This window comes from Molothrus ater, chromosome 3 (assembly GCF_012460135.2).
Source record: "Molothrus ater isolate BHLD 08-10-18 breed brown headed cowbird chromosome 3, BPBGC_Mater_1.1, whole genome shotgun sequence".
Lineage (NCBI taxonomy): Eukaryota > Metazoa > Chordata > Aves > Passeriformes > Icteridae > Molothrus > Molothrus ater.
The window spans coordinates 13,418,583-13,435,288 of NC_050480.2; the positions used below are offsets into that span (position 1 = coordinate 13,418,583).

Consider the following 16,706-nt stretch of genomic DNA (forward strand, 5'->3'; position numbering starts at 1 on the left):
CTCACAGAGCAAATCAGAGCAGAATTAGGTTGGCATGTTTTCCTGACTTGCATTCCTATGCTGTTACCAGTGGGTTATGCAGCATCTGTACAGCTCAGCTCTTCAGGCTGCATTCCTTTCATGGTCCCCCATGGAAGAGATGAAGCATCTGAAGAGGATGCAGGCCTTTGGAAGATGTTTTTTGTTGTAGAATCTCCCAGCTCCTGACTGGCAGTTCAGATGACACATCTGTGGGAGAGTCTCACACTGTTTTGTAGAGCCTGCTTGTTCTTCCTCACAGTCTCACAAGTGGAGGTTGTTTTCTGCATGTCTTTGGAGATTTTGGAGTGACGTAGGGCTTTTATTCAGATTCATATTGGGCAAGACTCATCTTTTTTAACACTTAGGTTTTCATGTGTTGTTTCACTGTATTGATGTATTTTTAAAATGCAACAGAAAAAGCTACTTTCCAGCCATCCCAGAGCCTTTGCTTTAGTTTCCTTTGCTTTTGAGTATGTTATGTTCTGTTATTCTGATTTTAAACAGTGCACCAAATCAAATAAAATTCAAAATAAAATTTAAGACGCGTACTATAACCAAAGAGGTTTAATAGTCCGTAATGCCATTTATGGCATTTTGTAAGTAGCACTAATATAATGGTAGAGTTAATCATCTAATTGTCCATATTCTACAAAAATAGCATAATTTAGGAAATGAAATGAATTTTTGTATATGATGCATCCAATAATACCCTTCTGAACCACAATCAAGGCACTGAATATTGAAAGAAGATGGTATATCTCTGGGTACTTTATATGCACACATATCTTGTTGCTCCTGTAATGAGTCTTTCCCACCTGCTTTCACATGCTCTGTGTGTGTTCCTTGGCTGAGAGATACCAATTCTTCAATGGAATATTCTTTCTAGAAGGTTTCACAGTTATATTTTCACAGGCCACTGTATCTATCTGACTAGCTTGTTGACAACATTGTTCTTGCCCTGACAAGGAAATCTTGTGCTGCAAACCTTGTTTGAAGAAGTTTTTATTCTTCCTCAAGAGAATGAAGCAGAGCAAAGGAAATTAAGAAAGCATTAAGACTTGAATATGATATAAATGAACATAAAATTTGGAATAATTTGTTACTGAAATAAATGCATGAGAACTATGGGGAAGTCAAAGATAAAACTAGCTAATCAGAGCAAGACCAGAATATTTTTGGTTTCTTTCAGTTACCTTGAAAATCTGTGTTTTTAACATTGCTGTTTGTTAATTGTTTTAGTAGGGAAAAAAAAATTGGTTAGGCTTCACATACATTGAAGGACATGATATGAAATAGATAATCTGAACATAAACTGGACATGACCATAAAAATAATTTTTAAAGAGATGTAGATTAATGTTCAGAGTCTGTTAGTGCAAGGCAATAGCAAAAGCATGGTGGTTTTTAAATGAACACCTCACATATTGAATCAAATTAACAAATAGACTGAATCTGATGATTCACTATAAAACCAAGAGCACTACTGTGAATTTGTATTTGTGAATTTTATCTTAGTTTATCTTGTAATTTGCTTAAAGAATTCACCCAATAAGATAGTAATCATTCAATTCATTATACTCCTATTAACTAAATTATTGGAAATGAGCATGGTTAAAGAAAACTTGCCAGGAGCAGAGATTGTACTTCACAAGATTGTTTCAAGAAACATTTTTTTCTGTATTTTTCTAGTTTCTGCTCTCAAACCATTACATTAATTAAAAAAAAAAAGTTATTTGCTTTGGACTTTTAGACATAAAACTACCTAGGAACAGCAAAATGCCCAATTCTAATTGAATTTGCAGAAATGTGCTTATGAGTTTATACTGATTAAAACTCAATGCACAGTAACTTTACACCCTGGCTTCCTGTGTGATTTTCTGTGAGCCAGCATCTTTTCAGTACCACAGATCTCTGAAACAGGGGACATTCACAACTGCATACTTGTTGCCTTGTGGTAATTTTATGCAGCAAAACACTTGGAGTAACAAACTGTTAATGGGCCCAGTTATTTGTGTACAGTGGGATCATGAGCTCCCGAGTGATTTCCCTTATTAAGCCTGGATGTCTGGTTCCCTGATGCCTCAAAAGCCCTGATCAGGACCAGACTCCTGTTGAATACAGACACACTGAATAAGGCTTTTATTTTTGACCAAGATAGTGCTATGAAGAAACAGTGAGTAATCCAGTTGTAGAAAAGAGAGAGGATGAATGAATATAATGGCAAACCCCATACTTGGGCCTTTTACCTTCCTACTTTTTTCTGTAATTTTGAATCATTTATTGAATTTGTTTGCAGGGGTTTTAGTATTATTAGTTGTTCTGTTACATTGCTACAGGTAACATACTGAAGATACATTTTCTTGAGGGGGGTGTGTGTGTGTATGCTTGCTTTCAATATCAGCCATAATATCTGTTTTTGAGATGTGACATTTTGGGGGATATCTAATTTCTGAGGTTGTGTAGATAAAATTGTGATACAAAACCAAACAAGGGCTTTTTTTTGGCACAGCTCAGCTCTTTCTCGCTTTTGTTCATTGTCACGTCCATGTTTGGTATCTGCTTACTTCCAAATTACCTTTGCAATGAAAACACGTAAAGGAAATTTCAGCTTTGAGTGTTGTTTTCTTCTAAAGGATTTTGGGGTTAGGAAAATAGAAGTGCAGGGTCTTAGAATTTAAAAAGCTTTAGACTTGGAGCTAGCATTTTTAATACAATGCTGCAAATTCTTGACCTGCATAAGCTGTAGTTTGCTTTATCCCCAAGGCACTAAGAAAATTCTGATGTACAGCACATCTCTCTATTTCAATAGCAGGCTTTTCTTTCTGTGCAAGCACTTTTTTTTTTTCCTGCTCAGAATTGCATCCTAATAGGATACATATCATTACTGTGTCTGTGTTCCTAGAGATTTTAAGCTGCTTGTTTATTTTTTCAGCTCTGAAATGTTGATTTAAAGGTCATTGTGGCTAGCTATTCTCTCTGGTAGGTTTTTGCACTGTTGTTTGGCAATTTGGAACAAGAGCTGTGCAGTGTGATGCTTTTTGTGTGCCTTTGCAAGCAATGTTAGTCATCCAAAATGTCGGCTCCGATAAGAAGATTATTTTAGCAAAGAAATGGATGTGCATTGTTATGGTTTCTTTAGCTTTACTGTTTCTCTGCTGTGTTTTTGTCATCAATGATTTCTTAAGAATCTGCAAATCCAAAGACAACCATTTTTCCCCAGTCAAGTAAATGCTGCCTTTGCTAGGAAAATTCCTGTTCTCCAGGAGCTTTTAGACAACCAGAAATGCTGTGCAAAGAAAGCAAAATATATTTAATTCAGTTGAACAATATCTTGACCCAAACTGAATAGCAAGTCTTACTGCCTTCTGCTGCTTTTTCATAAATATTACTGATTAGCAAAACCTTTCATTCTGCCCATTGATTTACTGAATTCCTCCTGTTTCCCCACACATTCCTGTTTGCCTACCACATCATGTCTTGGATTTGTAACATGGTGTTTCTGCTGCAGCACAATGCAGACACACTGGAATAGAAATCAAAGCAAAAGTTGCTTTTGCTTTGCACAAAGACAAGGAAAAGTGGGGTTTCCTTACCCACTTGACACTGGTGGGGTGGTGAGACACGAGAACAGCAGGCCCTGTCCCCACTGGTGCATGAACTAGGGTTTTATAGAAATCAAGAATTCACAGTTTTGTTGCCTGGAGGCCTTGAAGCATGAGAAAATGTGGAAATTTCTCCACGGTCATAGATGGTAAAATAGCTCGGCCCAGTGTGCCGTGCTGGGGAAAGTCAGGAGGAAACCTGGGTCCTTTACTCTTAGTCATCTATCTGTTAGATAATCTCTTCTTTTTTGAACAGTCAGGACTGTTTTATCTAATTAGATATACACTTAAAGACAGACACATTCTTCCAGAACACTGGATGTTATTTATTGGAAAGGTTAGAAAATCAAACCTGTTGTTTATCTTAAAAACTGGATGCCTCCCAACTCCTTTCCCACTCCTTCTCCCTGACATTGTACTGTCACTACATTACAGCTTCTGTTTAATTATTCATAGCCCATATATAACACCACCACTTAGAGCAGGAATGGGAAACTACTGCACTCTATCCTCTGTTTTATGCAGTTTAGTCAGGTAAAGTACAAGTCACCCAAGCAGCATCTTTTGTTGGTAGCTAAAGGTGTTTATAATTGGATGGTCACAGTGCTGTTGAAGAATGATAGCTAGAGTGAGTTTATGTGCAAGTTTTGATATAATTTAAAGCCTTGTGCTGCATGAAGAAGGGTAGGAGAGAGGATGGGATCTGGCAGCTTTCTCCATATTCCCTTTCTTATGGACCCAAATCACTCCTAAGGAGCTGCTGACCTGGGAAAGTATCAGCAGGCTTCCTTATAAGTGAGCATTTACTTTGCTTTTTGCTTCCATTCTTTCAGCCTACAGACTATGCTGCAATGAGAACACAAGGACTGAATAATTTAGGCCTGATGTGTGATACCACACAATAAAATGGCTTAGCACAGTACAGGTTTCCATATACTAATTTAGGTGTAGTGTCCTATGTACATAAAACATACAAAAGGTCTGGGCTGAGGGCTAAGAACAATTGGAAAACACAGCAGAACTTTCCTAATCTCTGTGTATTTTTCCACTCTGTCCCTTGGAGCATCTGCATTCTCAGAGTTATAAATGGTATGGTTCAAGGCATCTCAGTTTCTGCTCAGAGGAATTTTGTCCTTTGCACTGTCCATTTTTATGAATTTGATATCAGGTGAAGTATCACAGGATATCTCAAGTTGGAAGAGGCCCATAAGGGCCATCAAGTCCAACTCTCTGCTCCTCAGGGGACTGCCTAAACCCAAACCATGATAGGGAGCATCAGTCAGGTGCTCTTTGAACTCAGCCAAGTGAGATGCTGTGGTGACTGACCACCCTTTCAGTGAAGAAGCTTTTCCTGACATCCAATCTGAATTTCCCCTGATGCAGCTTTGTCAGTCTCCACCTATCTTCTAGAGGAACCAAGTGCTTGGGCACCATTTGGTATGAAAAAAAGTCCTCTTTATATAACACTAGTGTGGAAATGAAGCCCTGATTAATTCAATTTCAAATACTAGTGTGGCACCATTTTTTGCCATGTATGGTAACAGTAGAAGATAATTACATGCCAAAAGATAGCATAGTTAAATTGTATCAGTTATTTTAAAGGTACTGTAAAATGTACTTTTATTTTTTTCCTTCCTTCCATTGTTAAACATGGATAGCCTCTGTTAGTAAAGCTGTAATGACAGCTCTTGATACTGCAGATGTGGGAATGTGATAGGTGCATAAATGCACATAAAATGTTGTGGTCAAAGTTGAGCTTCCTTTACAAAGAATTTTTCACAAATATAGTATGCAAATATGAAAAGATTTGCTGAGACTGCATTCTGGGCATTTCTTTTCTTAAGTCATATAACCACTTCTAGTATTCAGTTTTCTGAATATCACTGATGGTCTGGATATCTGAGATGCATTAGGTCCAGATTGCAGACAGCTTGTTAGTTATTCACGTTCCATTTGTTTAACTGATTTTTAAAGATAAGAAGTATTTACCTCCTGATATACATCACAAATCTTTAACAATACAATTAATGTTTCTGACCAATACAGAACAAATAATGCAGCAGGTTAATGTATTTTCCAGGCTGACTGACTTACAAAGTTGATGGAAAAATGAGTGACTTTAATAAGTAGTTTTCTAGCATGTGGTCCTTATGAGATACTGCTATGAACAGAATATAAAGGAATCCTGTGAAGAGGAGCTGTAATGAAGGGCAAGAATAACATGCTGTAAGTCACCAGCAAAGGAAAAACAGGCTTTGAGAATGGTGGTGAGCAAAGAGGAGAATGGGCAGCTGTGATGTTTTCTCTTTGATGTGCAGGATCTCTCTGCAGGTTTTCTGATGAGGTACAAGCTCACCACGTTTGGTGGCAAGGCAGTGTCATGCTCTTCTGAGCCCTGTTTAGGAAGGGAGCATCTCAGGCATGTGATGGAGCTGGAGCCCTGATTTTTCATCCTGCTGTCTGAGCTAATGGACAGAACTTGTAATATTATGTGATATGCTGTACACTATATACTTGTGCCAAAAAGAGCCAAGAAGATACTGAGGATAGTGGGGTGGGACCCCTGAGCTACAGGCTGAGCAGCAGTTGCACTTACTTCACTGCCTTAAATTGTCAGTTTGATGGCAGGCTGCAAATCTTTGTGTGTATTAATACAAACAAATAGATAGATATATTTTTTTATTCCATAATCAAGTGTAAAGAAAAGCTGAAAGTATTTTCTTCTGTGAGTAATGAAAATTATAAGGAGGTATATGTAATAAAGCCCTCAAAGGAACAGGTACTTTCTGGTTTTAAATGTTTCACCTCAGAGAATCATGGCATTGCTCAGGCTGGAAAAGACCTTTAAGATTATCAAGTCTGAGCACATCCCTATGCACTGCATCCCTAAGCAGCACAGCTACACAACTTTTAAATACTCCCAGGGATGGTGACTCAAGCACTCCTCTGGTAGCTTGTTCCTAGGGCTAGGTTGACAGCACTTTTGGTGAAGAATTTTTTCCTGGTATCCAATCTAAACTTGGTGCAACTTAAAACCATTTCCTCTTGTTCTGGTGCATGTTGCCTGGGAGAAGAGATCAACCCCCACCTTGCTACAACCTTGTTTCAGGACAGCATTTACCCAGTTCTTGGTCTGGTAACAAGTTCTGAGTTTTGAATGCGTTTACACTTTCTTTTTTTACCAATCCAAAACTCTTTCTACAAGGTAACCAAGTGCTCTTAATCAGAGTTGATGACAGGCAGGCAGCAGATTGGGTCTAACACAATTTATAAAGCTCTTTGGAATAACAGACACTGTGGAAGTATCAGAGTGAAATGTTGCTGAAGGTGTGTTTTTTTAAACTTCAGGCTGGGCGATGCAGGTTGCAGCCTTTGTTTTCGTTCAGAGGAAGTGGGAGGATGACAAGAGTCACTTCGAAAAAATGCTGGATTATTTCTGTGACATTCGTGAACCACTACAACTCCTCATCTTTCCAGAGGGAACTGATCTCACAGGTAGGCTGCACTTGTCATCTTCTCAGGGAATATTCAACATGGAAATTCTTTGTTGTTTATGGAAAGAGTTTAAGAAAGTCCAAGGCAGGATCAAGACTTGGTTCTCATGGGTAGTAGAAATGATAGTAAATGATCGAACATGTGCTGATTCGTGTGAGAGGCACAAACACAGTTCCACTGGGAGACTTTGCCAGTCTGCCTGAAATAACTTACATTGCAAAGCATCTACTGAGTGACACTGCTTTTTATTGGTCAGTGCTGTACATACACTGCATTAGCAAAAGCAGGTTTCAAGACCTGGAATATATCACTTGCATGCTCCTATTTCCTGAATTACTGTGACAAAATCATTTCATACCAATGAGGAATCAATTTCAATCCCAAAGAGGGATTGAAAAGGACTAATGATTCTATTTGATTTCTTGCCCAATGTTTTAAGAGGGGAACATGGAGATACTTGTCCCTTAGGCCATGTAAGTACTGGAAGCAGTCTCTATCTGCCTCTGCAAGGGAAATATCTCTGTAAAACAAATGCTGAGGTTATCATAGAGTAAATGTAATGAGTTTGGCCCTGTAGTATTAATTTTTAATCAAATATCTACCTTGATACAGGTATCTTATGGCATCATTAGGAAGCTGTTAATCAATGTTGAAGACAACTCAAGTGCCTATAAAAGAAAATATTGCATCAATGTTCTGTGGTGGTTTGTGCCTCCAGCATGATGCCTGATTTGATAAGTATTATCTTTAAATAGAAAATGAATTGCAATTAAGCTTCTAACTTTTGGCTTACTTTAAAGATTTTTGCTCTACTTTTCATTGCAGATATTCTCAAATCATATTTTATTGCAAAGCCATGTCAGTAAGTAGCAGACATGGTATAAAAATAACTAGCATATTGTGCTATTTTTCCTTCTATATTCCAAATGTCCTTAAAATGGGTATGTGTGTAGTATTCAGATGCTATCACACTGTAGGGAATTATCATCACTTGATCAGCCTTCCTTAAAGAAGGTAAATTCATTGAACTTCTTCACATGACATCTCTTGTTGAATTGGTTATCTTGTATCTAAAGATAGGAAGAAGGATGGAATTTTCTTCACTAAAAAAATTGTGAGGCACTTGGACAGGGTGCCCAGAGAAGCTGTGGATGCCCCATGCCTGGAAGTGTTCAAGGACAGGCTGGATGGGGCTCTGAGTAACCTGGGATAGTGGGAGGTGTCCCACCCTGCCCGTGGCCGGGGGTTGGAACAAGGTGATCTTTAAGGTCCCTTCCAATCCAAACCATTTCAAGATTCTATGAAATTATCTCACTTCAACTTTTTTTCTTGGAATTCATGAGGAACTGTTTCCTCCTAGTTCTAAATTATGAGGTACAATCTGTATCTTACTCACGGAGTCAGGAGACACCTCCTTGGAGCACTCACACTCTCTCAACAGGTGTCTCCATCTCAAGATGTCTGAAAGAATTGGATTGTTTAGAATTTATCCATAAATTTTGTATGCCTTCTAATCTCTAGAGGAATCTGGTATTCCTGAGAGATAACAGATTTTTAAAGAATTGAGGAAGCTTTGTATTGCAGGTTTAAAAAAGATTTGGCTGAGGACTGAGACAGCCAGAGTGTGTTAACATTTGTGCTGCAGTCCAAAAGACAGTGGTGAGGATGCTCCCACCTGAATATAAAGCTGCTTAAGGAAACACAGGGTTTTCTCTGTGCTGTAGTAACTGATTTAAATGACTTAGGCTAAACTTGGGTCTAAGCTGTTTATACCCTCCACTGAGAAACTCATGGGAACAAGTTTCATTATTTAATTAATTTAAAAATAAAAGCTAATTGAATTTCTGAACACAGGTTGTTGACAGATTTTTTTTTCCCTTTGGTAAGATAATTCTGTTGTTCTGATTTCCCCTTTTTATGCCTGTGTAACATGTTCTCATGAACTTCACAAAGCCCAATGGAGATGTACTAACTGTGCTGTTCTGCTGAGGCCACCACAGGTGCGTGTGAGCAGCCCAGGAGGAAGCAGAATGATGGAGTGATGGATAGGGAAGACAATAGGGCACTGCTGTGCTGGCTTCTGACATGTTAAACTGTCCAGTGTTTGCCACTCTTAAATTGCCATCAAGTATTGAATGCCACTTGGATACTACATTTGTGCATAAAAGGATGAATAGAGATGGACAAAACCCTGTATTTTTTTCTCTGGAAGTAAATAGCTCTCCCTCTCTGATTGTCTTCACAGGAAATATTACTTAATATACATTTTAAAATACTGCAGGAGACAGAAAAAATTCTCTTGACAAGCTAATCCTGACCAAGCAGTAAATGTATGCCATATGAGAATGCTAGAACATAATGTATGTACCCTTTTGAAGAAATTATTTTCAGAAAACTGTTGCATTATTAACATATTAGGACCTGTTGCAACTTCATGTTCCATCCTTTAGAGTAAGAAATAAACTGTTTTTTTTCTGACCAGTTGCTCAGAATTGTAGGGAACATTTTGCAAAAATAGAGGCAGTGACTCTTGTTTTCTGGCCAAATGGTAAAACTGCTAACTACTTCTGAAATCAAAATTCCTCTGGTGCTTAAAATGAAGAGTAACATTCTACATCACTGAATAGCAGAATTGCTGTGCAGCTCTGTGCTGCTGTCATTTCTTTATCCTCTCAATGGGCATGTGACAATGATAGATTTACTCCTCTTTATAATATTTGCAGGTATTCAAGAATGAGATTTCCAAGAAGTGTAAAATAAGACTGTATTTTTATATGGGCTACTGCCTGACTTTAAGGTGGTGAAGTACTTTGCTGTGGAAGATGCTACAGAAATAAATTTTAGAAATAGTAATGTCATGAACCCTGAACATTGTATTTGCAGACTGGATTGTATAGGGGCTGAGGTAATAATTACGTAATTGTATACTTATTTCTGATAGGTTGGCCATCTTTTCACTCTGGAGTACTTGAAGGTTAAAGCTCAAAGGTATTTTGTTGTAATTGCTTAAAAAGAAGCTCTCAGCAGGTAAACATGTAGCCAGACTTTCTGAAGCCTTGAGGAAAACAAAGCAACCATGAGTCTCATGCTGCTGGAAATCTGGAATACAACCCACCATATTGCCTGTTCTTTTGTTTTTCCTGGTGTTCCTTACAAGATTGTTTGTAGTAACTCTTCAGAAAGCAATAGCAAAAAAATAAAAAAAGTTGCTGTGTTGCTCTGTGCCTGGTGCAGCCTCATTTCCTCTGGATTTGTGTGTGCATCCCTGTACATGTTCCTTTCTTCACACCAGTGCTCCTTTTCCCCTGTGTTCCCTTCCGTGTGACGTTTCCTCCCCAAAGCTCCACTGCCGCCTGGGCTGTGCTGCCCCGGCCAGTCCTGGGGCACCCGAGGGGCTCTGCATGCTGTGCTGAGAGCCCTGGCACACCAGCAGCCATGCAGCCTGCCCTGCACTCTCCCTGACTCACATCTCTACTCACAGAAGCTTGCCTTTACCCAGGGTTTTCTAAAGCTTCTGCTGGGCTGGATTATCTTTGAATCTCTTGTCCCCGATAAACAGTGTTTGCAGGGGGCAATAGCTTCAAAAGTTAAGGGGAACAAACAGGTGGACAGAGTGTGATTGCACAGAGCTTTTTTCCTTGAGGAACAACTAAAAATCAAATAGGAAAGCTTGCTGAAGTTCAGATTTTGGCAGGAGTGTTGTGATGTGGATGACAGAGGGTAATAAAGATCTGCAGTTGGATTTTTAACTTTGCTAGTAAATGTGATGTGATGTGCTTTGGTAGTGCAAAGAAAATATTGATCAGAAGCACTGAAAGGGGTAACTCTAATGTGGAATAGGTTGAAAGTGGCACAAGTAAGAAAAATTGCTTCATTTTTTCTCAAAGTGTTAACTGTGAGCCAATAAAGCTTTATCATTTCTATGCAAACCTCTAATAGGTAAATGAGGATTTTATTTTTTATCCAATTTGAGAGACTTTTGGAGTACTCATTTATTCTTTCACTGTCTGGTACTAATATAATTTGAGAGTACTTGAAGTCATAGAAGAACATGCATGTTTTTATCAGTGCGTTTTTATCACAAGTGAAATTAAAGGAAAAGGTGCTACTTAATATCAAATTTCAGCTCACAAGCTAAAATTACCATTTTACTAAAAAAGTGAATTTGTTCGTTTTATGCACAGCTTTTCAGGAGCACTTCTTTAAAATCTGTAACTCAAAAATCAAGAAAATGTATTAGCAACATTTCTTCCTTCAGTTACTTTAAATGAAATTTTGAGGCGTGGTGCTTCTAGAAAATGTTGACTTTGAGCTTTTCCAGTAATTTTAGAGTGAGGCAAATGGGATTTAGAGAAAAATGGGAAAAATATAATCAAATTATTTACCAAAGGTGGCACAGGAGCACAAAAAAAAATGAAGAAGTTTTGGCAAGAACTCTTAAATTCTTGTATTTTTGTGTAGTTTGATAGTTGCTCTGCAGATGAGTCCAAATACTCAAATTGCATGGTTGCACCTGTCAACACCCCAAAGAACATGCTCTGAGAGCCTGCATGCATTTGCTGAAGGAGACAGGGGAGGAGAGGCAAGTTGGTGTGAGACCTGAGGAGACAGGGCATGAAGCAGCCCTGGAAATGTCCCACATCACCCTCAGTTGATAAACTGGTGCTTTCCATAAAAATAAGTTATTCTCCTTTTTTTTTTTTTTAATAGCAAATAGAACCAAAGGGTTAAAATACCCCTTATAGGAATGATGAGCAAAAACTTGGGGACTAAATTAGCTTTGACTTAAATACAGTGTAGGAAAGAAAATACTCGTTCCTAGAAAGCAACACTTGGTCATCTTTTCAGAGGGCTTGGTGATAGGGGACATTACCTTTAGTCAACCAAATGATGTGAATGGCCTTTTGAGACTGAGGTAAACTAAGTGCATTTCTAGGACCTGTTTCAAGAGCTACTTGAAGCTATTTGTGTTGGTAGTTTGAAGAAAAGAACATGTGTTTCCTCTTTTTGAGGAAGTTTTTAGGCATCTTTCACTTTTTTTTTTATTATTCCACCTAAGACTGTTATAAACTTGCCTGTGGAACAATAAGACATCTGCATAAGTTTTGCTGCGCTGACAGTGTAGCCTGGTCTATTGATTATGGGATTTTAAAGAGGCATTGGTTGTGTGAATTCCCTCAAGCTGCTGAGGATATAAAAATGGGTTTCTAATTTCCTGGATCAGTTTTCTAAACTCTAGATTTCATAGAATGGGGAGCATTGCATGTGCTGCCTTTTGTTGGCTCTGGTTCTGAGCAGCTGAATTTGTTCTGAATCTCCCCCAAAAAGTCTGGGCACTGGTGTCTGGCACAAGGATCCCAAACAGCAGTGGGCACCAAGGTCCTTGCACTGGATGAGATGGCAGTCAGAACATTTAATCATAAGTAATAAAAGAGCAAGAAACTGGTTTTTTTCCAATGCCATGATTACAGAAGGGGGAGGAAGGGCATCATTCCTACTTTTTTTGTAGTGTGGAGGCTTATGCTACCCTTGCTTTCAGTATATCATCAAAGCCCATTGACCTTCCTGACTTGCCGTAATAAATAATGTTTAATGCACAAAGACCTGTGGCTTTATAGTTGTTAGGAAGGGGAGAGGGAGATGATTTTTCCAGATGACAATGATCGTTGTGTTAGCTGGGAGCATTATTCTAGTTGTAAAATCCCATTACACTAGGGCCATGCAAAAAGGGAGGGGAGCAGTCTCTGTTATATAAAACTTACAGTCCAGAGGCAAGACAGGCATACAAATGTCAGGAAATAGCTGAATAGTGTTGGCCAGTGTGCTGATGTCCAGCTGTTCACACATTTCACAAAGGCAGTGTAGTAAAGGGAAATTTGGAAGATGTTTTGCAGATGTTTACAGTGAGTTCTTGCCAAGTACAGGGAGGTGCACTTAGAAGAAGTTTGATGATTACTTCAAGGTGATGAGCACTGGAGGTCCCAGATTTTTCTTGCGGCATCAGTTGGGTTTTACTCAGAGAACATAAGTGTCCTTTCACTCCTTGCTTATCTTTGGTGCAAGTAGGAGTGTTTTGCAAACACCAAGGAGCATTTTCATGCTGCCTCTGAAGCAAAGTGCTAGTGGAGAAGATACACAGAGATAGTTCTTCTGAGTGCTCATTAATTGTGTGCACTTTGAGGTGCTTAAAACTTAGAATTCTTGTTTTAGACTGCTTACCTTTTTGTAGATGTATATGGCACTTGTGTCTCAAAGCTCTGATTGACTTGATTTGCAGATTGCAAATTTTCTGAAGTGAAACCCAAACTTGGATATGCTGCAAATGAAGAATATGATACTTCTGTCCTTTGGAAACAACAGTACATTACCTTAAGAACTTTTGTGATAAATAAATTTAAAACATTTTACTTGAACCATTCCAGAATCTGGAAAGGAACTCTTGATTTTGGTATTTTTTTATAGGAACACACTTGGTCATCGGTGTCATTTCTTAGAAAATAGTTTTAGTTCTTGAGCTAATACTGGTGCACCTAAGAGGTAGAACCTGTTTTTTTTTGGAGGAGCATTTAATAATTACCAGATTTCTGTTGCCTCTTCAGCCATTCCAAGTCTGGCTCATGGTTCCCTTTGCGAGTTTTGCCATGGCAGTGGGAGTCTGCAAGGCAAGTCCCCTTTGCTGATTCAGAATAGTCATTTGCAGTATTGAATGGAGTAGTAGTTGAGCAGACAAAAATAGATATTCTGACCATGTGGTTAAAGACATAATATATATGTCCAAGGGAAGATAAATTAAATTACCTAGCCAAGTGTAATTTTAGTATTTCACACATTCCATAATTTTAGCAATGCTTTTTGAAGTTGTAATATTTTTCAAGTATTTGTATGTTTTGGCAATTTGGCAAGAATTAAATCTTTAGATCCTCTTTGCTGAATCACTTGCTTGGCTACTGTGCAACAGCTTTCCTTTCCTCCAAATCACATGGTCAGGAGATCTGTGCAGTGAAGCTTTAAGCTTGCATGTATGAAAAGCAGCTCTCTCAGGCCTGGCAACAGTAGGTCACAGGGAAAAGATACTTAGTATGGTAATATATTATAGCATTTATTAATTGATTGACAAACTTTTAGGAAGGGCACCAGCATTTTTGAGAAATAAAGAGGTCATATAATTTAGGGACAAAAGAAAGATGGGGGAATGTTGCATTACAGCAAAAAGGAAATCTCTCACTGCTGTTGATTTGTTCACTTGTGCTATTGTACTTTTACAGGAAAAATTGGGAGGACTGTAAAAGGAAGGATTTATCTCTAAGTATCAGTTATGTTAAATGATTAAACAGTGATATGTTTTCCATTACTTTTATCTTCCATCTCTGTTAAGCTTAACTGTGGACCCTTAAAAAAGAATTTTCTGCTTTAAAAATAAAATAGATTGCTCCAACAGTGATTTTGTTCCATACATCTGTTGCTGGGATTTTGTCTTTTAAGCACCTGTAAAATTTCATAAATATGAGTTATTAAATAAGTTATTTGCTCAAATTGATTTTTGCCATGTTGCCAAGGGAACACTGCATGTGTCCATTGCCTTTTGGCCCCAGGGGAGGCACAGCAGGGCCCACAGTAAAGAGCTGAGTGTAGCCAGCAAAGTCCATTTGGCTGTTGACTGAGGCTGCTTGGATGAGCCTCCTGCACATCACAGGAGAACAAATTGCCTCTTCTCCACCTGTCTCCAGAAGTTTTGCTTTGGTGTCCTTGTCTTCCTTGCTTAGTGGGCTCTCTTAGTGGGCAGCCAGCTCTGGAAGGCCTTTGGTTTTCTCATGAGTTTTTTTGATTAGCAGAGGTTTGAAACACGTTTGTCATGGGGTTTAGCCATGGTGCTTTCCAGCTGCCTTGCATGTACTCTGTGTACAGTGGCAGGCATCTGTTGTGGCATTGAGGTGCTTGGTCAAAAAGTTAAAATGGGGAACTATGTGCAGCACAGGTTGATGAACAAAGCATGGCGAGTTCAGAATGAAGATGTAAAATACCATTTTAAGCTATTAGATTAACTGCTTTCCACTTTTTAATATTTTCTTTCTGAAATAGGTGTAATGTGGTTAAACACTGACTTCAAGGTATTTCTGTTCATAATATCGAACCTACATTACTATAATGTTGTGCCTTTTGAGTTGGAAAAAAACCCCAAAACACAATTGAGCCACTTAATACATCTTACTGTAGAATGGGTATGGAAGTGTACAGAGAACTATTTAACAGACTATTAATTTATAAATTTCAGATTGCATTTGATAAAGTATGAAAGATTTGCTGATGATTTGCTAAAATGAAATGAGAGGGTAAAAAGGCTTTTCTTGCAATCCACATGGCTCTTCCTCATACCATGGTATGGCCAACTGAAAGCACACTTGTGTCTGCCTCCACATCCGTACTGTGTGAGCTGCTGTTGTGCCGTTCCTGTCGTGTTACCATTCCATTTAATCCATGGTCTGTGTGCCCAGTAACACCAAGTGCTGCTTCTCCTTCTCTCCTCAGACAATACCAAAGCCCGCAGTAATGAATTTGCTGAGAAGAACGGACTGAAAAAATACGAGTATGTCTTACACCCACGAACGACCGGATTCACCTTTGTGGTTGAGCGTCTAAGGGAAGGTAATCCTGCCCTGTCCTTGTTTTTCCTTTAAAATGATTGTAACATGGAGAGATTTGAGACTTGGTAACAGACACTGACATCATCAGGAGGTACGCAGGGAATGCAAGTAGCTTTTGTGTTGTTTAGTTTTAAGTATTTTAGCTTGTTTAGCAGTCTTACTTCAGAAAACCAGTGGAAAGAATCTCAAGGAAGTTCAGCCTGTACCGTCCTCAACCCTGAGTGGATGGTTGACACTGAACACACAGGCACATATGTCACTGCCCTCTCAGAAAAGGCTTCTGGGTTTAATTCTGAGAGCTGGGTAAATTAATTGTTATGTTAAATGGACAAGGGGAATGCACAGCAGCATGGAAACGCAGCAAGTCAGCTGCCCAGTGCTGCCAGATGTTTGGGGTGATGGTGACTCAGAGAAGCTGTGTGAAATACAAGTTGTGCTGCTTGGCAGGGTAGTGGCAAGAGAATGTGTAATACTTACTTTTTACTCAGAAGTGGTTTTCCATCCCAATATTATTCTAGGTGTTAGGGTTGAGTCCCTTTTACAGGAGAACAGAGTATGAAGATGTGATTGTTACACTGAGATGTCTGGGAGTTGTTTTGGGAATGGGCACTTTGAGGAGGTTGAGGCCATCAGGATGTAACTTTTAAATGGTAGAGATGTGGCAGGGATTCAAGTACAGATGAGTGAATATTTGCAGGATATATGGTTGAGGAAAATAAACATGTACAGTAGATATGAAGTGACTTTTTTATAGTCTGGTTCTTCAGGGAAAAGCAACTCTAGATCTTTAACACATGCTGGTTATTTTGACTGCCAGAAGAAGTTTGAGATTATTGAAAAGAATAGGGCCCTTCTGATAGGTTTTTTTTCTAGCTGGAATCTTTGCTTGGGTTTTCGAAGCAGACCTGGCTTGCATTTTACCTGCTTCCTTCTAAGCAGATACCCTA

At 38.8% G+C, this 16,706-nt stretch overlaps 1 protein-coding gene across 8 annotated transcripts in view; it reads left to right on the plus strand.

Moving 5' to 3' along the window:
- LCLAT1 (lysocardiolipin acyltransferase 1) overlaps positions 1-16,706 on the plus strand; it is a 111,933-nt gene that overhangs the window by 45,618 nt on the left and 49,609 nt on the right. For all 8 annotated transcript variants that reach the window (XM_036380232.2, XM_036380236.2, XM_036380233.2 and 5 more), the window contains 2 exons: positions 6,971-7,117; positions 15,644-15,760. In XM_036380232.2, coding sequence (XP_036236125.1) covers positions 6,971-7,117; positions 15,644-15,760 — 264 coding nt within the window. The remainder of the gene's footprint in view (positions 1-6,970; positions 7,118-15,643; positions 15,761-16,706) is intronic.